General features: G+C 38.7%; 1 protein-coding gene across 1 annotated transcript in view; it reads left to right on the plus strand.

Annotated features, from left to right (window-relative positions):
- Nucleotides 1-26,929, plus strand: part of LOC110013491 (voltage-dependent T-type calcium channel subunit alpha-1I-like) — a 435,381-nt gene that overhangs the window by 3,622 nt on the left and 404,830 nt on the right. Inside the window, exons 6-7 of the mRNA XM_023954667.1 lie at nucleotides 3,049-3,209; nucleotides 19,352-19,485. Of these exons, the coding sequence (XP_023810435.1) occupies nucleotides 3,049-3,209; nucleotides 19,352-19,485 (295 nt within the window). The remainder of the gene's footprint in view (nucleotides 1-3,048; nucleotides 3,210-19,351; nucleotides 19,486-26,929) is intronic.

A 26,929-nucleotide genomic window follows, 5' to 3' on the forward strand; every position in this document is an offset into this window, starting at 1 on the left:
AATAATAATATAATAAACCTAACAGATACAATAGGGTCCTTGCACTCCGTGCTCGGGCCCTAATAATAATAAACCTAACAGATACAATAGGGTCCTTGCACTCCGTGCTCGGGCCCTAATAATAAACCTAACAGATACAATAGGGTCCTTGCACTCCGTGCTCGGGCCCTAATAATAACAATAACAGATACAATAGTCTTGCACTCCGTGCTCCTAATAATAATAATAAACCTAACAGATACAATAGGGTCCTTGCACTCCGTGCTCGGGCCCTAATAATAAACCTAACAGATACAATAGGGTCCTTGCACTCCGTGCTCGGGCCCTAATAAGATAAAGATGGACTTTTACATAAAAAATTTATCGTAACATGACTATGCTAATAAGTCTTCATTACCAGTTCATATAAATGTAGACATTTATTTTTTATTTTTGAGAGATTATTGATTTTTAGAGAATGGCCTTACAGAAGAGCTTGCAATTTGGTGACCGTCCCTTTGCAGCCTTCTCACTGCCGTGTGTTCATTTATTAAATTTGAAATGCATTTGTAGTTCACTCTCTGTGTTAATACAAAATGATTGAGATACTTGTTGTTAAAAAAGGTCCCCTAAATGTATTTTGTTTTTATTTTCACCTCTGGGTTTAATGCAGGATAGTGAGCCTTCGAAATGGGGGACAGAAATACGGTGGCCCAGAAGGGTCACAACACAACACATTAACTTTACACACAACACATTAACTTTATACACAACACATTAACTCACAACACAACACATTAACTCACAACACAACACATTAACTTTACACACAACACATTAACTCACAACACAACACATTAACTATACACACAACACATTAACTTTATACACAACACATTAACTCACAACACAACACATTAACTCACAACACAACACATTAACTTTACACACAACACATTAACTCACAACACATTAACTTTACACACAACACATTAACTCACAACACAACACATTAACTCACAACACAACACAACACAATAACTCCCAACACAACACATTAACTCATGGCCCAGAAGGGTCACAACACAACCCATTAACTTACCTCACAACACTTTAACTCACAACGGAAGTAAATCAGCAATGGAAGTGCTTTTATTCTGAAATTTCCACTGGGCTGAGCGGCTAACTACCTAACAGAAAGTAATGTCACAGTGAGCTGTGGAGGGAGCATGTTATTGCTACAAGAGAAGCTAGCAGCAGTGTTGCCAGAAACTTTCTCTCTATTATGGTTCTCTTTCCTCGCGCTGCACGCGCGCTCCTCTCCTCTCCTTTCCTTTCCTTTCCTCCGCTTCCTCCTCTCACACGCACGTGCGGTCCCCAACACACACGAACACACCCACTCCGGAACACTAGACACCAAGAATGTGGAGAGATGGAGAGGAGAGGAGCGCACGCACGCAGCGTGTGTGTTGGTGACTGCACGTGCCTGTGGGAGAGGACGGAGCAGAAGAAAGGAGAGGAGAGGAGCGCGCGTGCAGCGACAGACGGGGTGTCAGAGCGGAGGGAGGAGTGTGCGTTCATATTGTGTGTGTTTAGAGGAAGGAGAACCATAGTAAAGACAGAGTTTCTGGCAACACTGCTGCTAGCTTCTCTTGTAGCAATAACATGCTCCCTCCACAGCTCACTGTGACATTACTTTCTGTTAGGTAGTTAGCCGCTCAGCCCAGTGGAAATTTCAGAATAAAAGCACTTCAATTGCTGCTTTACTTCCGTTGTGAGTTAATGTGTTGTGAGGTAAGTTAATGTGTTGTGTTGTGACCCTTCTGGGCCATGAGTTAATGTGTTGTGTTGTGAGTTAATGTGTTGTGTTGTGAGTTATTGTGTTGTGTTGTGAGTTAATGTGTTGTGTTGTGAGTTAATGTGTTGTGTTGTGAGTTAATGTGTGGTGTTGTGAGTTAATGTGTTGTGTTGTGAGTTATTGTGTTGTGTTGTGAGTTATTGTGTTGTGTTGTGAGTTAATGCGTTGTGTTGTGAGTTAATGTGTTGTGTGTAAAGTTAATGTGTTGTGTGTAAAGTTAATGTGTTGTGTTGTGAGTTAATGTGTTGTGTGTTAAGTTAATGTGTTGTGTTGTGACCCTTCTGGGCCACCGTACAGAAATACAGAACTACTGCGGAAGCGGCTGTCTCACAAGCTGCCGGTACCGGGAGAATCTTTGAATGATCTCATGAACCCTGAATGAAAACGTGATTGCCAATGTTTTTGTGGAACTCTTCATAATAAATTAACCTGATCTCTCAACAACACCTGCGTCTTCCAAGCATTGTACAGTAAATGACAAACATAGACACCGCTCTATTCAGCGATCAGGCTAAAAACATTAGCTGAAAGCTCCTCCCACATGCGGCCGCAGCATCGAGCTCAGGAACACATTTTTGGATCTCTGTCTGCCAGCGTAACAAGCGAGCGAGCTCTGCCAGCTCCAGGCTGCTAGCTGGCTGGCAGACAGAGAGGTGTCACTAGCAACACAAAATGCTACATGGCTGCAGACGTATTCATCAAATGTGAGGAGTACTAGGGTTTCCAGACAAACCATTTGAAATCTACTCCACCGCTTGGACTTGAATGCCATCTTGGCCTCTTGAATGCCATCTACAAATAACCAAATTGTTTTTTGTAAATGGCATCATAGAACCCATTATCATCCCCCATTTTCCCCAGTACACCCCCAACTATCAGTTCATGGATGATAATGCTGCCGCACATGGTGCCAGAATTGTCAAAACTGGACCTCAGGAAGTGGGAGTGCTTCATATGGTATGGCCAATCTCCCCTGACCTGAACCCCACAGAGAACATCTGGGACCAGTTGAAGCAGAGACAGGAGGATGTTACCTCCCCTTAAGTGACCTGGAGAACTCCATGTAGTCCCTTAGAAAATGATTATAAACTGATAATACTAATCATTGAGAAGATGCATTTCTCTTTGAGCAGTTCATCATTGTATCTCTTTTCATTGACCTGTATCCCAACTTTCATGTTGAATTTAATTATGGGTTGTTACATTGATAGCCCAAACCCTCTATGATCAAATGTTGTCCTTAACCTGTTGCGTTTCTACATGGTTTGAACGTGTGAGCATGATGGTGATCTTGCTGAACTGTGTCACCCTGGGAATGTACCAGCCGTGTGAAAACATTGACTGCTCTTCAGAACGCTGCCAAACACTACAGGTGAGTTACAATTCAATCAACCACATCAAGAGCAATCACTTGTGTTGTATTATATTGATGGACCAACATTCAGAATTATATTCACTCCTTTAAGGAGGCAGTGCCAGGCCTAACAACCCTGATATTATTTACATGCATACATTACATATCCCATGGTTACGTGGGGTCTGTACTTGTCACTTTTTATATAGGGGTTGATTAGTGAAATCCCATCCGCATGCTTCTTTGATTGATTTAAGAGAGGTAATTTGAAAAAAAGTCTAATTTCACCACATGATGTGCCATCAATAATAGTCAAAGGAAACAGACTGCCTATTGTATTCAATGTACACTGTGTAGACTAGATAAAATAGGCACAGGCTGATGATTTAATAGTCGTCATCCGTCTCACTTTAGGATGTACAACTCCAATCATGTTTTGATCTACTGTATTTTGAAATTGTTCTCAGTGGTCTATTAATTATCATTATGCAGTAAAACCTGTGTCGTTTTCTAGGCCATATATTGAGAGTGGCTGGAAAAAATTGCCTCTAAGTTGTAGGCTGGACCATTGCCGTAGAGTAAGTCTGCCCCACTTCCCATCATCCCTTTGTCTATGCCCTTTCCCGCTAGCTAACAGCCCCTCACAGCCAAAACTTAACATTACCGGTGCAACAAAAATGGTGAACTATGCTAGAGCTATCCAGCTGTCCAGTTTTTTTAACCAGATGCCAGCTCAGACAGGGAAAACAAAGATGTACAAGGATCTAGTTGTTTATAAGTGGATGCATCACAATGGAGCTGGTGGCCTGCAAATTGTATATCTTTGAGGTCATACCAACAAGCTTTTTTAAATGGTATTTTTTCGTTTACTCCTGATTTGCGGTTAGAAAAATAAACAGCTTAGAATGAAATTTTAAGTCTAATTTCCTTTATGTATGTTCTTCATCAATGCCACAAGATCATGTTGAAAACACAATTATCATTAGAGTGGGTCTTTAAAAAGTCAAAAGTCTCACTAGTAAAAATAAATAAATAAAAGTAAACAAAAGCAACACTGTAGTAAAGTTAACTTAAAGTCCCATTAGTTGTCACACACCTAGGTGAGTAAAATGTGTTCCCCACATTTGACCACTTGGGGAGCGGTGAGCTGCAGACACATCCATGCTTGGGAACCATTTGGTGGTTTAAATAAATGTAAAATATAAACAACACAACAAAAAATCCTGGCTTTGTATACAAATATGTGGCTTTTTAAAGGATTCTCTCCGCTCTCTGATGAAGCTGTCAGGGACTGGTGGTGTTCGACCCAATATACAGGAGACCAGGCTTGGAGGTGGAAAATTAAACATTTAATAAACTTGAGGATAAAAACAAACGACGAGACAAAAAAGTGACGCAACAGAACAGAGCAGATGACCTGACAAGGAAGAACTAAAAAACCTACACTTAAATAGACTGAAGGTAATTGACTGAAATAAAGAAAGCTATGACTCATGACAAACCTGAAACTGGTGTGACTGAGGGACAGTTCAAAACAGAACATGACCAAAAACCATAACATAACTGACTAAAACCAAACCAAAGTTCACAATCCACAGAAGCAGGGAGGGGAGGGACAAGGTGTGAGCAGCAGTATGCCATTTACACAGGCAAACATTGTTGCCAGATTGGGCAGTTGTCTGCTCAAATCGCAAGTGTTTTAGCTCAAATTGGATGTTTCTTTGCCCAATCTGGTAACACTGAAGACAGATAGACACTGCGCTTGCATGAACTCCGTAAGTAAATTCAAGCTTGTTATAGTACATGTTAAAGAAAAACTGTGACGAAAGTATCAATCTTACCATACTAGTATCAATCCTTCACTTTGGTACTGATACTATCGATACTCAGGTTGATCCGCGGGAAGCTGGAAACCGGGTTGGTTTCTTTGGCAGATGTTTTAAAAAAGTTGTTTAAAATGTTGTTGTGTAAATGTTGTTTAAAAGAGCGCATGATTTTTCTCTGATGACTCCAGGTTCATCCCACATTCCAAAAATATTCAAGATGCATTAACTGACCACACAGAATTAGCCCCCCGTTTGATTAAGTGTGAGAATGTCAGTTTGTGGCCCCGTGACCATGAACAAAAATAGGTGGGTAAAGTAAATGGACAGATAAATACCCATTACTTACTTTTTTGCCAAGCTAGAATTAGACACTACATATCTTCAATTATATATCTTTAGTAAAATTGCTTATCAACTGCTTACCTCTGTTTCACTAAAGAAAGCAGGCCACCATTCCAAATCCTCTGTCACTATTGGCTACATCTCCTCGATCTCCTTCCACCTCAGGGAGAAAGTGAGTGCCATTTTTAGTTTTAAGAGCAGATGATCCTTACTCCTCTTTTGTGACTCCCCAAGTAGAGCCAGTCTTTCTTGTTCCAAAGAGTCATCACTGTGGTTATTTGGGGCATCCGGGATGTTAAATGGTAAATGGCGTATACTTATAAAGCGCATTTCTACCCACAAGGCCCAAAGTGCTTTACAGTCACAGTCCCATTCACCCATGCACACGCACATTCACGCACTGGCTGATTACGATCATGGGTTCACCGCCCTACCGCTACACCACGGCCCCCCAATATGTTCTTGCTTTCTCCCCGTTTTGCTATCTTCAAAGGACATGGATCTTTTCAGCTTTTTCTTTTTCTGTTGATGCTGACCTCGTTACAGCCTGCCTAACACAACTTGGACCTGTAATTACCAAGTTTGTATTTAATGCTCATCTTCCATCCATCACAACCTGTTCCACTGCCTCGTTCTTGAAGGCAGCATTGTTTGGTGACAAGACCACAAGCTACAGATTCAATCTGGTCATGGTCAGGTTAGGCTGCATACCTTCTTTGAAGGCCCAAAGCACTTTAGGGTCACAGTCCCATTCACCCATGCAGACACACACACATTCGCACACTGATGGCGGTCCCACTGCTAAACACTGGCACCAGAAGCAAGGTGGGGTTCAGTGTCTTGGGCAAGGACACTTTGACATGGGTGGGCCGCCCCAAAGTCTGGGTCCTTTTACTGGAGTGTGAAACTGCCTTGAAGTTGCAGATTTTCACAAAGGTTGTTTCCAAGTGGGCTACAGATTCAGATACCTCAGGAAGAGCAACTTTGTGACTAATTTTGGGGAGACCTTCACCAACAGCAACTATCCAGCCTTGTTGAAATGAAAAAAATACATAAAAACACATAAGGGATTTTTTTTTTTATGTAAATGCTACACCCAAAAAATAAGCTCGTGCTGGTTTGCGGCGCCTTCCGTCCGTGAAACCAGGGTTCGACTCCGGGCTGCTCCCTGTTCCCTTCTCTACCTCTGTGCCGGTTCCAAGCCCGGTTTGAGAAGGTTGCGTCAGGAAGGGCATCCGGCGTAAAACATTGCCAAATTTACCATGCGACTTGTTCGCTGTGGCGACCCCTGATGGGAGAAGCCGAAAGTGGAAGAAAGAGTCAATAGTTTAAAGACTAAAATTAGAGTTTTATTGAGAAAGTCAGACTTGCACAGCATGATCATGAGAGAAATATGCTGCTCACCTCCAAATCAACTACTACACTTACCTGTATCAGCAGGAGCAAAACCAACATAAGTTGTGATGTAATTTTAAATTTAGGTAAGTAAATGCTTACCATGTTACAACAAACAACACCACAGACGAGTGCCAATTTAAGCATCTTTTATTAGTAAAAAAAAATGAAAAAATGTTGCAACATCAATGAAGCAGGTACACTTGTGGTGTCAGTAGATTCTTCCATGCCACTGTGTATGTAACCAGTGGTTTAGAGCTTCCAAATCCAAAACCTGAGATCCCTAAATTGGTCCAGGTACCAAGAAGATACAAATAATTATTTTATTTGTTTCTCATATAAGTTGGACTTCTAAAGCACTACACACAACAGCCATCTGTCAAATCTTACAACCCTGACTTGTGGCCGAGTCGAGAGGTTTGCCCATCCCTGGTAAAAGTGCACAATGTACTACATCTACATTATGGTTCCACCAACATCTAAAGTGATTTTCTTTTGAAATAGGCCCAGTGCTTATTGTGCAGGAGTAGCATTACTGAACAGTTAAATTTTACAACACAAAAATAAAACAACTTTACTTTTTACCTAAATTATCACAAGTTTCTTTCTTGTGAGACAAACTGCTTTTAGAGTCTGTTCCAGTGTCAGTATCTCATTTCTTGACCTGGTTCTTGCCAGAGTTTGGACCAGGTACTACAAGGTAACTGACCAACCATCTGCTGTGACTGAATCCACTGTCCGGGATGTGCTGGTAAATGCTGACTTTAGAATCTTTTCTCAGTCCTTAACATGGGAGGATTCAGTTAGAAAAGTCTGCTCGAGTCAAAGCACAGCGTTGCAATGGTTCATTTCTTTGACATTCAACACATCTAGCTATTTTGCTTCTTTAGCAATTACTCCCACAATAAAAAGTTTGTTACCTTTTAAAAAATGAAATATCACTTACTGTAGTCATATATGTGAATTAAAAATATTAGTGGGACTTTTTAAAATAACTAAATTACGACATTAAAATGTGGGGAACTCCTGCATTTTCGGAGAGGATTTTGCCCTAAACCGTCCATAAAAAATTTGCAACAAAATGTAAATGTTGTTCATATGTTTACCATAATATATAAAAAAAATGTGGTGGGAATCATTTCCAACATCTTCGAATTAAAATAAATATGAGGAAACACTTACCTGCACTGGGTGCTTAGCTTCCGATTAGCACTTCAAAGTCCAAACTTGAAAAGTTGGAATTCTTGCTTTCCACAAAAAAAAGAAAAGAATAAAAGTTAGCAGAACTTCAGCAAGTTGTGGTGAACTCCATCTTGAAAGCATAAGTTGTGACAACTTATAAAGTAGTGTTGCAGCACTCAACTATGGTTTGTCGTACTCACCTAAATTATTAGGGTGAGTAGAACTTAAAAGGATTTTTCTTGTCAAAATATCAAAGTTAGGTTTTTACAGTGTACCATAATCATGGATGCTCTTCTCTGCTGATTCCATGCTACTCTTTTACAAACCCTTTTTCTGGCATATGGTCTTTTTGGTCCAATACATGATTTTTCTCTCATACCTCAATATCTTTTCTTGTTATGTTGCTAACAACAGAATCTCTTCTCACTTGTGTCAGAGGTGTCATGAGTGGGAGTAACATCTGCTTAGCAAGTGTGCACTCATATGTTGGTGTAAAACATTTCTTAAATAATCCTGTCTTTCACATTCTTGCACATTCACACTGTAGAAATGTATGTTTTTGTATCTTATACTTTATTAGGTTGCAGCTTAATCTTTAGTGTGAAGTGAACTCATTTTTAATTCTCAGGACTTATTCTTCTGTGACATTTCTTTAGTTTACATATGCAGCTGCAAAGCTTTCTCCCCTGCACACCCCTGTGAAAGAAATAGAATGTTCTTTGTGCAAATCTAGGAGTTTTCCAGAGATGCAATAAATATGCCATGGACTACATTTCTACCATCTGGGTTGAAGATCTTATCCTTGGGAAAGTGTTCAGATTCGTGTTCTCATGTGGAGGTTGGAGCTGACCTCTGCCCTGGATGCCGGTAATGGAACCTTAGGTTATCCAGGAATGATTTACTCTGACCTGATGGGGATTCTTTTCATCGGGGAACCGAGTTCACCTTCCTATCTGGTCCGACGTCAGGGCGGAGCGAATCCAGAGGCTGATACTCCAGCTATTGGCCGGTAAAAGCAGGAGGGACATCTGCCGACGTATCAGAGCGACCAAGGGAGGAGATTCGGCCGCCATCCTGCTTCTGGAGGAGGACATTCAACACACATCTTAAAAGACTGTTTTGGAAGACTTTTGTTGTGCTCAAGACTACCTACGAGTAATTCGCATGTAACTTATGCGTCTGTAGGTATTTTAAATTGAGAATCCAGATATCTGCAACAATGTCTTTTAATCTGTGTTAGAACTTTTGTCAGGGCAATAAACTTCGTTTATTTTTAATCTGGTTGAATCCGTGGTTTGCTTTAACTCTCGACTATTTAACACGCACGGATGGAAAGATCTAAAAAGCGGAAGATTTCTTTCCTACAACACAGATTGTGCAGGAAACACACATAGATGATTGATCCAACCCCCTAACCTAGTGTGTGTGTGTGTGTGTGGGGGGGGGGGGGGGTGGCTGTTGAGTTGAACCTAATAGAAATTGTCCTCCAAGTATCTATACGACCTATTCACCTATTCAATACCACCATGGGTTTAGCGAGCTACTTCCCCACAATCAGTACTCTCTGCTCTGAAAAGTCAAAGATCAATTCCATTCTGCTTAATGCTGCTTCACTGGCATTGTACACAAGTTGTAACAAATTTAGAGGGTATTCAGACTGGGAAAACCGTTTGTTCCGGATCGAGTCTGCTTAATTTGGTTTGGATCGATCTCTGAACCTTGCAACTGGCCTCTAATCAGACTGCTGTCAAAGGGGCTTCCCTGATTCGAACCAAAGCTAGTAAACAAAACCATGTGAATAAAAATCTCTTCACTCATTGGTCAGAAATTACAAGGGCGGAGCAAAGCAAATAAAGACAGAAATTATGGAAATCCTGCACTTTGCAGTCGTTTGCAGGGTCGTTTATTCGATCTTTATAGTTTGCTGAGCAATTTTAAAGGCCTACATCAACAACAGGGATAACTAAATACTGCTGCTTTGGTACGGTTATGTCATGACTAGAACACGGGACGGACCCAGATGCTGAAACCCAGAAGGCGGAGACAGGTAAGTGAAAGGTAAGTAAGACGTTTTATTGAGCTCTGGATGATCATGGCGAGGCAGTGGGTAACGTGGCTGCGGATCTGGACTGGAGGCTCCGGCACCGTATGTGGCGAGCGGCCTGGGCGAGGGGCGAGACTGAGTTCATTGCTGGAGTTCTTGAGGAGCTGAGGAGCTGGCTGAGATTGCTCCAATATTGCTGGCTATTTTTGTTGCACTGGTAATGACTGGGGGTGTCAGGGTCTGTAAGCTTGCGGTAGAGCATGTAAACAGAGAACTCTCAGCAATGGGATTAGGACGAGTAGCAGGGTTTCTCCATGCCAATGTTCCCACACCCAACTCAGATTCCTAATGAACTACTGTCACTCTGCAGAAACTTTGTCCTAGAAAATGAAGTTTTTTTATTTTGGCTGAAAACTGCATAATCATTATTAAAAGACCACTGGGAACAATTTTCCAATAGATCAAAAATCTGCTCTGTTTACATCTAGATCTGTAGGCTTGTTTGCATTGTTACTAATTAAGTGATTGGTCCATTTAGTCTGCCATCCTACAGAGTGTCCCTGAACAAGACACTGCACCCTCCCTGCCTCCGATGTGTGAATGCGTCAATTGTCCCTGTGATGGTCAGAGGGGCCATAGGCGCACACTGGCAGACACGTCTCTGTCAGTCTGCCTCAGGGAGCTACATCAGTAGCTTACCATCACCAAGAGTGAATGAGGAGTGAATGATTAATGGATACATTGTAAGCGCTTTGAGCGTCTGGACAAGCGCAGATTAATCCAATCCATTATTACTATTAACATTCAATAAACCTCTACTGTAAACAGACATTAAGGTGCTGAGTGCTGGGACTGGCCCTTGTGAAGTTAGTCTGTGGACCTCACTAAACCATTCAGTCATCTGTTTGATCTTGTTCAAGTTGTCCTGAAACTTAATTTTGTGTGCCAGTGAAAACAGTACATATGATAAATAAATGAATCTGAATCAGATAAAAACAACAAAAAAACACAAAATTTACTGACTTCAAAGGTGATACATGCATTCATGAGTTAGAAAGAGAATAAACATAAAAGGTCAATAGTAATGGCATTTTGGAAAAATGCTGGGTACAAGGATCAAAGCACAATTTAAAAGTTAAAGTCCAGTCCAAAGAGTCCATTGCATCAGAAAGAGTAGACTAGTCTGAAAAGATGAGTTTCGAGGCAGAAAATAAAGTGAAGGTATGAGTCCATTAACTGGAGGTCAGAGGGAAGGGAGTTCCAGAGTTGTGGGGCAGATCCAGTGAATGTCCTGCTCCCCATGGTGACAAGGTGGGGGGTGGGAATAACAACTTGAAGGGAGACCAAGGACCTGAGGGAGTGGGCGGAACTGGTGACTTGAAATGGGTTCGAGAGATATGGGAGGGGCAAGGTTATGAATGGCTTTGTAGGTCAGAAAGAGGATTTTGTAAGTACCCGCGGTTACATGTGCAAAATATCTTGATCGGATCAATGGTCGGATTAAAATTCAACCTTGTAGATGGGATCAGAAAAACTTTTTCCGATTACGTTCACAAGGGTTATGAGAAGGTTTACACGCGCTAACAACATTTAGCCTTTGATGAACATAAAATCCATGCGGGAAATGCTGCAATCTGCATCTTGGCTGTGCGTAAATATGTGGGAATAAAATCAGCCTTTATTTAGTCGGGACACGACTGGAAACACAAATCCACGTGATTGTTTGAACGTTTTCTAAGGACTGAGCGGCATTTCTGCTTTGAAAATTTCACACAGCGCCCCAAAGCCGCTGTGTGAGCTGGACGTCCGAGCTCTGCTCGGACACACGGTTCTCCTGAGTCCGGCAGCCGCTAACCCAGAGCGGCGGGATGAATCCCTGTCCGAAGTGTCCCACACATAACAAAACGCACATGTGTCAAACACAAGTTATAAACCCGGCTGCTCTGCTCAGAGACATAGTTGGCTCGGTCCACCGGCACCTGAGCCACCGCACAGGGTCCAGACGTCATGGGGCACGAAGCGCTCCTCCCCCGCACCCCCCTCATGAGGGGTGTAAGAGAGGGGAGAAGCGAAGAGCCAGCGGGGCGAGTGCGGGGCGAGTGCGGGGCGAGTGCGGAGCGGCGCTTCGCACTGGGCGTCCGCAGAGCAGCCGGTCGGTCCTGTTTGAGTTCTAAAGCCTTCTCTTCCGTCTATGCATGAAGTTACACAACAATGAACAATGATCGGATCAACAATCGGCATAACCCACCTATCTCAATCGGAAAGAAATTTTGATCCGAACGAGTCTGATCGGGGCAGAGTATTCCGAACGGTGTGTTTACATGACTCATTTTTCTTCCGATCAGGCGTTCTTTCCGATTACCTTTGTCCATGTAAACGCAGCTAGTGATTGGTAGTTGATGGGTAGCCAGTGAAGCTGCTTGAGTGCGATGTGATGATGTGTGTGGCAGAATGTTGAACCAGTTGAAGTTTGTTGAGAGCTTTTTGTGGGAGTCTAAAGAGGCGTTAGTTACAACAACCCAGGCGAGAAGTGATGAGGATATTAACCAGTACTGCAGTGAAAAGAGGACTGAGGGAAGGGCGGAGACGGTGGATGTTATGAAGGTGGAAGTAGGTGGTGCGGGTGACACTGTTGACCTGGGAAGTGAAGAAGAGAGTGCTGTTCAGGATGACAGCTGGGTGCTTAACTGGAGAGGAGGGAAAAATAAAGGATTGTCAAAGGGGATGTCAAAGTTATAGATTTTACTGAAAATGGACTTGGTACCTGTGAGTGGAAGATCTGCTTTATTGCTGTTACATTTAGAAAATTTGAGGTGAGCCAATATTTTTTTAATAGAATGAAGCAGGTAAGGAATGCATGTGAGGGAGTAGAGTCTGGTTTTGTTCAAATGTATAGGAAGGGGAAGAAGGTAGAGGACAAACAGCATGGGTCTCAGGGCATAGCCCTGCAGCTCATCTGTGGTGATTGCAACTGTTGGGGAAGTGAATTACTTTAGTTGGATAATCTGAGTACGACTAGAAAGATAGGAATGAAACCAGTTGAAGGAAGTGACGCTGATGATGGTAAGTCTGTTCATGAGGATGGGGTGAAAAATGGTGTCAAAGGCCAAGATCAGATCCAGCAGGAGAAGGATGGAGAGTAAGCCAGAGTCACCAGTCAGGAGGAGGTCATTGGTAATTTTTAGAAGGGCTCTTTCAGTACTGTGAAGTCGGTGGAAGCTAGAATGGAAAGAGCCCTGAGGGCAAAGCTTAGGGACACACAGAAAGTGTAATGGGGTAGAAGCATCAAAGCAAGAAATTCTTACAAAATAAATTCAAAATTTTCCACATATTTAAATATTTGAATGCATTAAGTGTTCATTCAAACATACACACACTCTCAAGCACACACACCTGCAGGTATATCCAGGGGCGCATACCCAATTTCATAGGGGTCAGCAGAAGTTTAAACCAGAATGAGCTTCTACGTTTTTGTGACTTTAATAGTTTAATTATTCCTACCTGAAGTCATCTCTGCTCTTTTCTATCAGATGCATCACCAACCTCATGTCTGTCTGCTTCACCTCTTGCCTGTGTTCTTCTCTTCTAAATCATATGGCCAAGCAAGAATTATTTCATGTTTTAAATAAATAGAACATCTTGCTAATGCATGTGTTTTTTAAATGAAGAATACTATTAAAAAATGACTGACTTATGACTGACTGACCATAAGACCAACCTGTTTCTTTCCTCCATCTGTCCTGATTCTTTTTCTCTCTTCTCGTCTTTCTCACCATCCTCACAGCTGTATGATATAAACTTTGTGTTAGGAATATTTTCAAAGAATACAGTGAATAAAATATATGTAAAAATAGAAACATTTTTCATTTTAAATTATATTTGTGTTGGATATCATTTAGTGGTGTAATAGAATAGAATAGAATTTTTTATTGTTGTTAAACATCTCCAAATGTTCAACTACAACCCAAAGTGTCGTTCAGACAAAGTGATATTAAAAGCAAAAGGCTGTAAACTAAATTAACATCTAGTTAAATCAATAATTTAAAACAAAATCAGCACAAACAAGCTCCTTTTTTCTCTTCATTATCATTGATACTGTAAATCCTGCTCAGTACAGCTACAAGACACTTTTGTGACGTTTTTCTGGTAGCTTTAACCAGGGGGGTATTCCAGAAAGCATCTTTAAACTACCCTGATTTTAAGCCTAAACTCTGGCTGAAATCCGCCTGAACTTGCTTACTCTGGGTATGTGGATTCCAAAAGACTGGATTTGAGTTAGCGTAATTACGCTCGACTTGCTAACCCTGGGTTAATGCGTGTTCACGGCAAGTACATAAAGACATTCTCAATGGATCGCTGATTTCCGGAGTCACCATGGAAACGCGTGGAGAAAAGAAGAGAGCGCTATACTTCAGTGCGACGGAGTTGGAGATTTTAATGATGGTGTATGAAGATTATACGCCCATCACAAAAGTAATACGGCTTTATCATCAAAAGAAAGAGTTTCTGCTTGGAGAAAAAGAACGGACAAAGTAAACGCACAAGTTTCTATCTCATTTCATTTCTATTTTCATTTGACGCTTATCCAACTTAAATGAATTACTTCTATTGGTAAAAAGTAATTGAGTTAAATTTATTCAACCAAATTTCTTACATCTATCTGAGTCAATATTTTTTTACAACTCAAATTTACAAATTAATGTAACTAAATGTCATATTACTCCAATTCAATTAAATGTTTTTACATCTTAATTCATTGTACTTCTTGAATTCTCATATGTCTAAGTTTGAGCCTGCAGATATTCTCATTTTTACAACAATAAAAAGAAGGAAACAAGATAGATTTGCAGTATTAAGTAATGTGCCATTTCTTTGACTTTAACATTATATCCCTGGACAGTAGGGGTGCTAAATAAAGTCATCATCCTCTCCCTCCCTCTCACTCAGAGGGAGGTGCAGAAAGTATTAAATATAACAGTGCAAATAACTAGACAATACACAGTAAAACAGCTATACAAATAAACACATTTGGTCAAAAAGCCACACTTAAACCCAAATCCGTCCAGACAGGCAAAGGGAATGGTATTCCACAATTCCTTGCGGTGCCGATCTAACAGCAGCACCAAAGTTACACCTACTTAATTGAATTAATTTAAATGAAAGTAAAATAACTGTCTGACAACTACGTGTTATTTTTAAGCTGACTGAACACAAAAAGATTATGTATCTTAACTGAAGCAAATAATTAAGTTAGATCAATGTAAAAAGTTAATGTTTACAACATCCATACGTGGTCTTATCACCCTTTCACGGTGGAAAAAGTATTATCTGAGGTTCTTCATCCACTAAATCATCTTCAAATGGACACTTCATGCTGCTAACCTTCAACTAAATCTGCTCCAGACCAAGTTATGTTCAGAGCATGAGTTGCTATAGCAACTTGACATACCCTGAAACATACCTCCATTTTTGGAACCGAAAGCTGAGGTTATTCACTTCCTTAGCCTCAAATTTACCGTGGTAACTAGCATAACCTGCTCTCTGGAATACCCCCCTGAATGTTTCCAAACCTGCTTTTAACACTGCTATAATGTACCTGCTGTCTCTCAACCATTTAGAGAAATTTTTCTTCATTCACACTCTGCTGGGACTTCCTGATAGGTTTATTTTGCAGCAGCCGACTTGTCAAAAATAAAAATTGTTTTCATTCAGATCATGCAGTATCTAATAATAATTTTAGGTCTAATTATCCTAAGTTTGATATGTCATTGTGTATAACTTATGATTGTATTGTTTTTGTGTGTTGTTCTTTTTTGATTGCATGAACCATTTAAAGCAATCAAAATCAATTTAAAAAAATAGTACAAGGACAAAAACAAAGGTGATGTTTAACAACCGGTTACACATTGAGCCTAATGCCACAAAAAAGATCAATTTTCAGGTTGAGAGCAATCTCATTGAACCTTTTTAATGTTGATCCTTCAATTCATTAAATGGCCTGGTTGTAAAGTGTTCTTTTCAAGGTTTTATTTAAAGTTATTTACATTCTAGGTATACATAATACTTCATTACCTTAATAACCCTAAATGTGTCTACACACTGGCTGCTGCGACTTATGTTTAAGCAGACACTTTGAATCAGAGGCGCTCCTTTTTTTTTTTTTTTTTTTTTTTTTAAATAAAAAATAAAAAAAATAAAATAAAAAAAAAAAAAATAAAAAAAAAAAAAAAAAAAAAAGAATCAGAGGCGCTCCTGGCTAGTTTAACGAATGTTTGTTTGATTTTGCGCCCTGGGCGACCGCCACACTGCTTTCAATAAAAAGGTCTATGTAAATGTCAATCGGTATTTCAAGCTTTCACGTTCAGAATGCTTGCATTCGCTATGCAAAGTCCGGGCTCTATGTACAGAACAGGTGTCATCATTCACGCCCTGGAAGTTCAACGGTTGAACTTATTGGTGGCTTATAATCGCGTTTATGCTGAACTTTAACCAATGACAACTCTGTTTTGGTTGTGACGTGTTGGAAGCATCCGTTTAACGACACCGCAGTGCCTACCATCGTAAGGAGAAATTAATAGGTGTGGTTTTTTTGACCTGCTCGAATTCTATCACACCAAGTCTTTAATATATTGGAATAGAGCTAAGAAAGAAAAACCTGGAACAAGATTTGTTGGATATGCACTGCTTCAACATTTCATGTCAAGCCTCATTCGAGTGTTCGTGGTAGATAAGTGCTAGTAAAAAATCAAAAAACAAAAGAAAAAGAAGCCCATCCCTCCCACTCCCTGCTTGGCTCATGCTACACATGTTTTGAAGTCTGTTTTAAGCTCTACAAAAAATCGTACAGCCGTTGAACCCACCTTGACAGTTAAACCAGTTAAACTTTGGCCAAATAGGGACTCGGATTTGGTAGTGACGTTTCTGTAAGTTATGGTAGTGCCAAATGTTTGTAAGTTGATCATGGAGGGGAAATTGCAGTTTGTAACCAGCCCAAATTACATGACACCAAGTCTTTCATATTTTAGGATTAGAGCTGTAAAACAAAAACCTAGAGCAAGATTTGTGAGATTTGCAACACTTCTACATTTCGCACGAAGTCTCTTCCAACTGTAGGTACATGTTCTTGTAACGAGTTGCGACACACCTGTGAGAACACCATTTGTTAAATGTGTTTAAGAAACCCCATTCAGCGATTTCTTAAACGACAGTTACATGCCCGTTGTGTACGTAGAATTACTCTTTTATTTGAGCAAATTAAAGCTCAGTGTACGACATTTTTTGACTGAATACAAATAAAGCTTAGTAGATAAATGTTGTAAAAATTATTTACCATTCAAATTAACTAGAACAAATGAATCTATCATAAATATTTTAGTCCTTATACACTGACCAAAAATATAAACGCAACACTTTTGTTATTGCTCCCATGTTTTATGGTATTAACTCAAAGATGTGAAACATTTTCCACATACACAAAGTAACCAGTTCTCTGAAATATTGTCCACAAATCAGTCTAAATCTGTGATAGTGAGCACTTCTCCTTTGCCAAGACAATCCATCCCACCTCGCAGGTTTGCCATATCAAGATGCTGATTAGACAGCATGATTATTGCACAGATGTGCCTTAGACTGGCCCCAAGAAAAGGCCACTCTGAAATCTATCACACAGCACAATGCCACAGATGTCGCAAGTTTTGAGGGAGCGTCCCATTGGCATGCTGATAGCAGGAATGTCCACAAGAGCTGTTGCTGGGAATTCAATGTCCATTTATCCACCATAAGGCGTCTCCAAAGGCGTTTCCGAGAATTTGGCAGCACACCCAACCAGTCTCACAACCGCAGACCACGTGTAACCACACCAGCCCAAGACCTCCACATCCAGCATGTCCAGCTCCAAGATCGTCTGAGACCAGCCACTCGGACAGCTGCTGAAACAATCGGTTTGCATAACCACAGAATTTCTGCACAAACTGTCAGAAACTGTCTCAGGGAAGTTCATCTGCATGCTCGGCATCCTCATCGAGGTCTCGACCTCAATCCAGTTCGTCGTCGTAACCGACTTGATTGGGCAAATGCTCACATGTGATGGCGTCTGGCACGTTGGAGAGGTGTTCTCTTCACGGATGAATCCTGGTCTACACTGTTCAGGGCAGATGGCAGACAGCGTGTGTGGCGTTGTCTGGGTGAGCGGTTTTCTGATATCAATGTTGTGGATCGAGTAGCCCATGGTGGTGGTGGGGTTATGGTATGGGCAGGCATCTGTTATGGGCGAAGAACACAGGTGCATTTCATTTATGGCATTTTGAATGCACAGAGATACCGTGACGAGATCCTGGGGCCCATTGTTGTGCCGTACATCCAACAACATCACCTCATGTTGCAGCATGATAATGCACGGCCCCATGTTGCAAGGATCTGTACACAATTCTTGGAAGCTGAAAACATCCCAGTTCTTGCATGGCCAGCATACTCACCGGACATGTCACCCATTGGGCATGTTTGGGATGCTCTGGATCGGCGTATACGACAGTGTGTTCCAGTTCCTGCCAATATCCAGCAACTTCGCACAGCTATTGAAGAACAGTGGACCAACATTCCAAAACCTGATCAACTCTATGCGAAGGAGATGTGTCGCACTTCATGAAGCAAATGGTGGTCACACCAGATACTGACTGGTTGTCTGAGTCCCCTGACCCCCCCAATAAAACAAAACTGAAGATTTCAGAGTGGCCTATTCTTGTGGCCAGTCTAAAGCACACCTGTGCAATAATCATGCTGTCTAATCAGCATCTTGATATGGCACACCTGCGAGGTGGGATAGATTGTCTTGGCAAAGGAGAAGTGCTCACTATCACAGATTTAGACAGATTTGTGAACAATATTTCAGAGGACTGGTTATTTTGTGTATGTGGAAAATGTTTCACATCTTTGAGTTCATACCATAAAAAATGAGAGCAATAACAAAAGTGTTGCGTTTATATTTTTGGTCGGTGTAGGTAGTTTCTGTTCCCTTTTGCAAGGAGTTTGGGGCAAAGTTGAATATTTTCGTCAGAATCTGACGTTTTTAATGTGACTTACTGTTTGCGGAGCAGCATTGAAACATTCTAACAATTTTCAATTTCATTATTCAAACATTATAGTTACTCTTACTTATAAATTGCCTTATCTGTACTTCTACATGTACCACATGACACAAGGGTTTAAATCGTTTCTTGAAAAGGAGTGGGAAGAAGCAAACCTATGTTATTTCAAAGGTCACAATAAAGCAATTCTGCTCATTACAGTAATTCCATTCTTGTTTAAAATTTCTCTTTTATCTTATCTACCTTTACCTTATCTGCCAATCCTGTGTTCTTCTGTCTTCCTTTCAGGCATTCGATGCATTTATTTACATCTTTTTTGCTCTGGAGATGATCATAAAGATGGTAGCTCTTGGAATCTTTGGCCGACGCTCCTACCTTGGAGACACGTGGAACCGACTGGATTTCTTCATCGTCATGGCAGGGTGAGGACATAACATCCTTTTCGTTTAATCCGTCTTCTTTTTAATCTACTCATCCTCATCACTTCATCATCACCAATGAAACTCCCACCGCTGTGCACAGTTAAGGGCTTTATTACCAATTCATGTCTGTATCAAGAGATTCACAGTGAGCAGAACTTTTTTTTTTGTTGCTCAAAGTATGCTCAGCAGGCGACTGGGGTTTAAAAATGTGCAAGTTAGTTAAAACATATAATGATTCTCTCTTTTTTTAGCCTCCCTGTTTATAAATACACAGCATATATATATGTCTCGTCCAATGTGTTACTTTAACAAATGTTTTCTTTTGAAATATTGGGTAACACTTTATATTAAGATTCCTTAACAAGCTTTGTTAACACATTAACAAGCATTATAAATGAATTTATAGGGTGTTAGTAAGACATTTATTAGTACAATAAGTCTAATAAGGTTTATTAAATTACTTAGTTAACACATTTACAAGCATTATTAGGATGTTTTTAAGATGCTAATGATGCATTTACTGATATTTTAGGTGCTAAACAAATGTGTCAGTGTTAATAAGCTTAATAAGATTTATTAACAACCTTTGTTAACAAATTAAGAAGTATTATTTTTGTTTGGGGTTCTAGTAAGATATTTATTAGCATTATTGACGCCTGACACAAGCCTAAGTGTTCATAAGCTTAATAAGTTTTATTAATTAACTTAACAAATTAATAGGCTTTATTAATGTGTCAGATGCTAGTAAGATATTTATTAGCATTATAGATGTCTTGCAAATACCTGAAAGTGTTAATAAGATTTATTAACATCTAAAGTCAGACCATTGTCTTCTAAATCCATATTACTAAACTGCTTATAAGCTTTACAAATGTATTAATTAACTTTGTTAATAGTTTATTAATTGTTTTGCAGCACCTCATCTAAAGTGTGGACGTTTTTTAGCACAAACAACCACAAAGCATAAAGATTGTAAAAAGAACTTTATGACATTAAAACAGACTAAACATACACAAATCGTTCTGTAAAAGATATATAATAATTTAATTCAGACAAATAATTTAAAAAAAAAAACATATATACTGGTGTTGGATGACTAGCATCATAGCTAATAAGGATAAAGTATTAGCATCTATCCTGAGTGAAACATTCATTGCAAATCCCATCACCAGGAGACAATTCTCTGCATTCAATGCCAACTGCATTCAACCACTGTTGCCATGCTTCAAAGTCCACAAGAAAGTTGCACAAGCCAGTAATTTTTGAAGACCGAAGACAATAAACCTACAGGAGCCATGCTAAAGCTAACACGCTAACGACCGACCGGTACAGAATCAAAGATGGGCGGGGCTTTTTTCGTCACCTGTGTGAAAGCAAAGTCTCAGAGGCCATTCAATTGGCTGAAAGTGAGCACGCCTGTTTTGCTGATGAGTTTGATTGACAGATTCATTAGCCAATGGTGACATTAGTTAACCTGCCCATCTTTATTCATAGATGGGCAGGTTAGCGTGTTAGCTTTAGCATGGCTCCTGTAGGTTTATTGTCTTCGTTCTTCAAAAATGACTGGCTTGCGCAACTTTCTAGTGGACTTTGAAGCAAGGCAACAGTGGTTGAATGCTGTTGGCATTGAATGCAGAGAATTGTCTCCTGGTGATGGGATTTGCAATGAATGTTTCACTCAGGATAGATGCTAATACTGTATCCCTATTAGCTATGATGCTAGTCATCCAACACCAGTATATATGTTTTTAAAAAATAAATATTTGTCTGTTTTAAATTATATATCTTTTACAGAACGATTTGTGTATGTTTAGTCTGTTTTAATGTCATAAAGTTCTTTTTACAATCTTTATGCTTTGTGGTTGTTTGTGCTAAAAAACGTCCACACTTTAGATGAGGTGCTGCAAAACAAGGTAACGCTTTCTTTTACAGTAAAGTACTTACAGTGTACTTAAGTGGTATTTACATGGTACTTATAGTGTAACTACTGGGTACTTTCAGGGTACTTACATGGTACTTTTTTATGGAATTTACTGGGTACTTACAGTGTGTTTACATGGTACTTTCTATGGGACTTTACTGGGTACTTACATGGTACTTTTTGTGTCTACTCTGTACTTACATGGTACTTACTGTGTATTTATATGGTACTATTTGGTTCATACCTATGTGGTACATACTGGGTATTTATAATATTCTTACTGGGTATTTACATGTTGTGCAAAGGTGTCTTTTATGGTACTTACCACATGTAAGAACAAGGTAAGTACAAATAAAGTACCTTGACCTTTAGGTCTGCACTCGCTGCACGTTTCATGGTATTTACCATGAATTTACCACAGAAACTACCCCTTAAGTACAGTGAAACTGTAACTGTAAAAGAAAGTCAGCCCTATTTCCACTCAACTACATGGTACTTTCATTACTAAATACTGGGTATGTTCACTTGAATAGTACTTGGTACTTACCCCTTAAGTACACTGAAACTGTAACTGTAAAAGAAAGTCAGACCTATTTCCACTCTATTACATGGTACTTTCAGTAGTAAATGCTGGGTATGTACACGTATTACCATCCCGTACAGTGTACATGAACACACTTGGTCTTCTGACCTCACCACATGAGACAATGCTAACCTGTTGGTAAGGGTAAAGTAACTACATTGTAAAAACATATTCTGGCCTGATTACTTCTTGTAACATGAGGCAAGTTTAAAGAGAAACAAGACAGCAGTGAAAACAACAATCTTTAATATGATACATGTCTGCAGCATACAAAGTGTCATCACAATGAAATAGGTTTTAAGTACAAAACAGTACAAAGGAGCATTCCAAAAAACACATTATTGGCCTGAGGGTCGTGCTTTTTGTCGATCAAAATTCTTTCAGCAGAGTTTGGTAACGGTGCAGGACTTCTTCAGGGTTTGTAACTGCAAGAAAATTCACAATATGAGCTCAAGTGAACATAAAAAGCAGAACGACTTTGATAAAATACAAAATAAATTGTACTTATTTAATCATTTCTGTAATGAGTTTGATAAATTTCTGTGAATTCTTTATAGCTTTGACTGTAATGCTTGAAATTAATCAATTATCCTCATTTATGAACATGACAATAAATTATTCACAACTTTATATTTTAGTTACATAAACAAGAACAACAAAAAAGAAATCAAAGAAAAAAAATCAAAATTGCCATAAAAAAATCAAATTTGTTTAGACAAAGAATGACAAAAGCAAAATGTTTTAATTGGCAATTGCTGTGTGTATTTATTCTTTATAAATATTATTCGCACCTACAATTTGCATTAGCATGAAAAACATTGCAGTGTAAAAGAAAAGGAAAAAAGAAATAAATAGGCAATTTCAAATTCAACACAGTTATTCACAAAAATATGTTTTAATTTTCAAACATTTACATTCACTGTTGGGTGGTATTGTTGTCTCTATCATATTTGAAAATAAATAAATAAATAAAAATAAAATAAAAACGGCGAAAGAAAAGAAAATGGGGAAACGGCATTTAAACTCTTCATTAATGTAAATAATATGTCCACTTGGTGGATTTAGCTTACTTTAGCTTACTCTCCTGTGGCTTCACGGATTCGTCTGGGACGTCTTCTTCACCATAGCTGATCTAAAGCGGTAAAAAGACGGAAGTACGTCATCATTATTTTAAATAAACGCCTTTCTTTGATTTTCCCAGAAAGACGTGCGCTCAGTCAAACGACCACAGAACAACAGACTTTATCATTTAGGCTACGTGCTTGTTTTACAGGTGTCACTCTCCTGGTAAGTAACAAAAATGTTTGTAGATTTTCATTACAAACTTTGAAAATGTATACATGAAATAACTGAAATTATTGCAGCAAGGTAGACAGGCTCTTACGTCACGTTTCAAACACAGAGATAGCGGCTTGAAATCACGAGGTTAGCTTCTTTATAAAGTTTGATCAGTTTAAATATTTACATGTAATTTATCCAATATTTAAAAAAAAAAAAACCACTGGCTTACCTGCCAGATGAAGAGAAATTCAAACTGTTGCGCGCGCCTCGAGGTTCTCCGGATTAATCTGCACGTTCACTTTGGGGGTAGTTGTGCTGCATTCAAGTGCGCTGGGAATTTGCAACTTTACTTCCCCTGCCATACTTAACAAAAACACACACTCGGGGTGTTTTTAGTATTAAAACTAATTATTTAGCCTTGTTGTTTTACATATTTTCCTGACATTATATAATATATATTTAAAAAAGTTCATTTTTAGAACAATATTTAAAAAAAGTTAAGTTTTGAATAATTTATTATCATGTTTTTAAATGAGGATAGTACTTGATTAATTTCAAGCATTACAGTCAAAGCGATAAAAAAATTCATAGAGATTTATCAAACTCATTACAGAAATAATTAAATAAGTAAAATTTATTTTGTATTTCATCAAAGTCGTTATGCTTTTTATGTTCACTTGAGCTCATATTGTGAATTTTCTTGCAGTTACAAACCCTGAAGAAGTCCTGCACCTTTACCAAACTGGACAAAAAGCACGACCCTCAGGCCAATAATGTGTTTTTTAGAATTCTCCTTTGTACTGTTTTGTACTTAAAACCTATTTCATTGTGATGACACTTTGTATGCTGCAGACATGTATCATATTAAATATTGTTGTTTTCACAGCTGTCTTGTTTCTCTTTAAACTTGCCTCATGTTACAAGAAGTAATCAGGCCAGTATATTTTTTTTACAATGTAGTTACTTTACCCTTACCAACAGGTTAGCATTGTCTAATGTGGTGAGGTCAGAAGACCAAGTGTGTTCATGTACACTGTACGGGAAGGTAATAAGTGGCATTTACTACTGAAAGTACCATGTAATAGAGTGGAAATAGGTCTGACTTTCTTTTACAGTACAGTTTCATTGTACTTAAGGGGTAAGTACCAAGTACTATTCAAGTGAACATACCCGGTATTTAGTAATGAAAGTACCATGTAGTTGAGTGGAAATAGGGCTGACTTTCTTTTACAGTTACAGTTTCACTGTACTTAAGGGGTAAGTACCAAGTACTATTCAAGTGAACATACCCAGTATTTAGTAATGAAAGTACCATGTAGTTGAGTGGAAATAGGGCTGACTTTCTTTTACAGTTACAGTTTCACTGTACTTAAGGGGTAGTTTCTGTGGTAAATTCATGGTAAATACCATGAAACGTGCAGCGAGTGCAGACCTAAAGGTCAAGGTACTTTATTTGTACTTACCTTGTTCTTACATGTGGTAAGTACCATAAAAGACACCTTTGCACAACATGTAAATACCCAGTAAGAATATTATAAATACCGAGTATGTACCACATAGGTATGAACCAAATAGTACCATATAAATACACAGTAAGTACAATGTAAGTACAGAGTAGACACAAAAAGTACCATGTAAGTACCCAGTAAAGTACCATAGAAAGTACCATGTAAACACACTGTAAGTACCCAGTAAATTCCATAAAAAGTACCATGTAAGTACCCTGAAAGTACCCAGTAGTTACACTATAAGTACCATGTAAATACCACTTAAGTACACTGTAAGTACTGTACTGTAAAAGAAAGCGTTACCCAAAACAAAACTATTAACAAAGTTAATTAATACATTTGTAAAGCTTATAAGCAGTTTAGTAATATGGATTTAGAAGACAATGGTCTGACTTTAGATGTTAATAAATCTTATTAACACTTTCAGGTATTTGCAAGACATCTATAATGCTAATAAATATCTTACTAGCATCTGACACATTAATAAAGCCTATTCATTTGTTAAGTTAATTAATAAAACTTATTAAGCTTATGAACACTTAGGCTTGTGTCAGGCGTCAATAATGCTAATAAATATCTTACTAGAACCCCAAACAATAATAATACTTCTTAATTTGTTAACAAAGGTTGTTAATAAATCTTATTAAGCTTATTAACACCGACACATTTGTTAAGCACCTATAACATCAGTAAATGGATCATTAGCATCTTAAAAACATCCTAATAATAATGCTTGTAAATGTGTTAACTAAGTAATTTAATAAACCTTATTAGACTTATTGTACTAATAAATGTCTTACTAACACCCTATAAATTAATTTATAATGCTTGTTAATGTGTTAACAGAGCTTGTTAAGGAATCTTAATATAAAGTGTTACCAAATATTGCAATTTTTTAAAGTCGTTTTATTTTATTTTTTTTATTCTTGTGTCATTTTTAAAATAGGCTACATGGATCATCATGTCAGTATGAGGTATCTAAAATTCATCTAAAATCATGATGGTACATTTAAAATCAAATTAAACAAAATCACTACATATCAAAAATGAGTACATTTTGTTAATTTGAATTTTTTGAACTTTTTTTATGAATGACTCAATTTTGCAAAACACAACACCTTGGATCAATGGTTGGATGAATTATTTTTTCATTTTTCATTTTTTTTTTTTGTCTTCACTCAAAATAACAAGTGCTCACCTGTTTTGATACCTCTTTTGATGGCATCAGCAAAAGTAGGGGGATTTTCTGCTACTGGCTTTTTTCCTTGTTTCACCTAACTGCTCTTTCTCTGTCTACATATGCATTCATATTTTAAAGTAGGGAAAAAGAGTCAGCCTACATTTCTCTACTTTGAATTAAACTATTTTGTCTACCGTTTAAAACAAATTGTAGTATTATGGTTTTCTACTGCTGTCTGTACAATGAGAAGTAAAGAAGGTCATTTATCATTTAATTTTGAATGTGGTGCAGCTGGGTGATACATGGGTATTAGAGTGTATATAAGGTACATGTGGTTCTTTATCTCTGTTGAAGTAAGATGTAAAATTACATGGGATGCAGGATGGCCAATCAAATATCCTCCGAGACTATGAAGGTAAAAATGTGTCAAAAAGAACGCACTTGTAGGTTTGATTTGAGAACTTGTAATATAGAATCTGAATACTTGTGCATCAAAAATCTGCATCTGTGTGTAAAAATCTTCTGCTGTGAACTGATACATTTCCAATTGCATGTGTTCATTTAGAGTTACAACTTCAAATCTGTGATTACAACTGCTCAAATGTGCTTCTGCGTGTGCTTGAATCTGCTGCCGAAAATCACAGGTGCGCTACAACTGCGCTCTGAATTCTGACACATTCCTTGCGAGAAACTTGTGTCAAAAGTGATCTGTGTCCGATAATGGGACTGGGGGGGGGGAGGGAAAGAGGAGGCGGAGTCAACCAATCAGACTGCAGGATTCGGAGAACTTGGTCAAGTTAGAAAGATCTTCACAGATTCACACTTCCTGCTTCAATAACTCTTCTGATAAACATTCAAATGTGACAGCAAGTCTCTCAATCATTTTGTATGAACACAGAGAGTGAACTAAAAATGCATTTCTACAGAAAAACTTAGTTTTCTCCTGCGTTTTTAATGAGAAATGATCTCTT

This window comes from Oryzias latipes, chromosome 1 (assembly GCF_002234675.1).
Source record: "Oryzias latipes chromosome 1, ASM223467v1".
Classification (NCBI taxonomy): Eukaryota; Metazoa; Chordata; class Actinopteri; order Beloniformes; family Adrianichthyidae; genus Oryzias; species Oryzias latipes.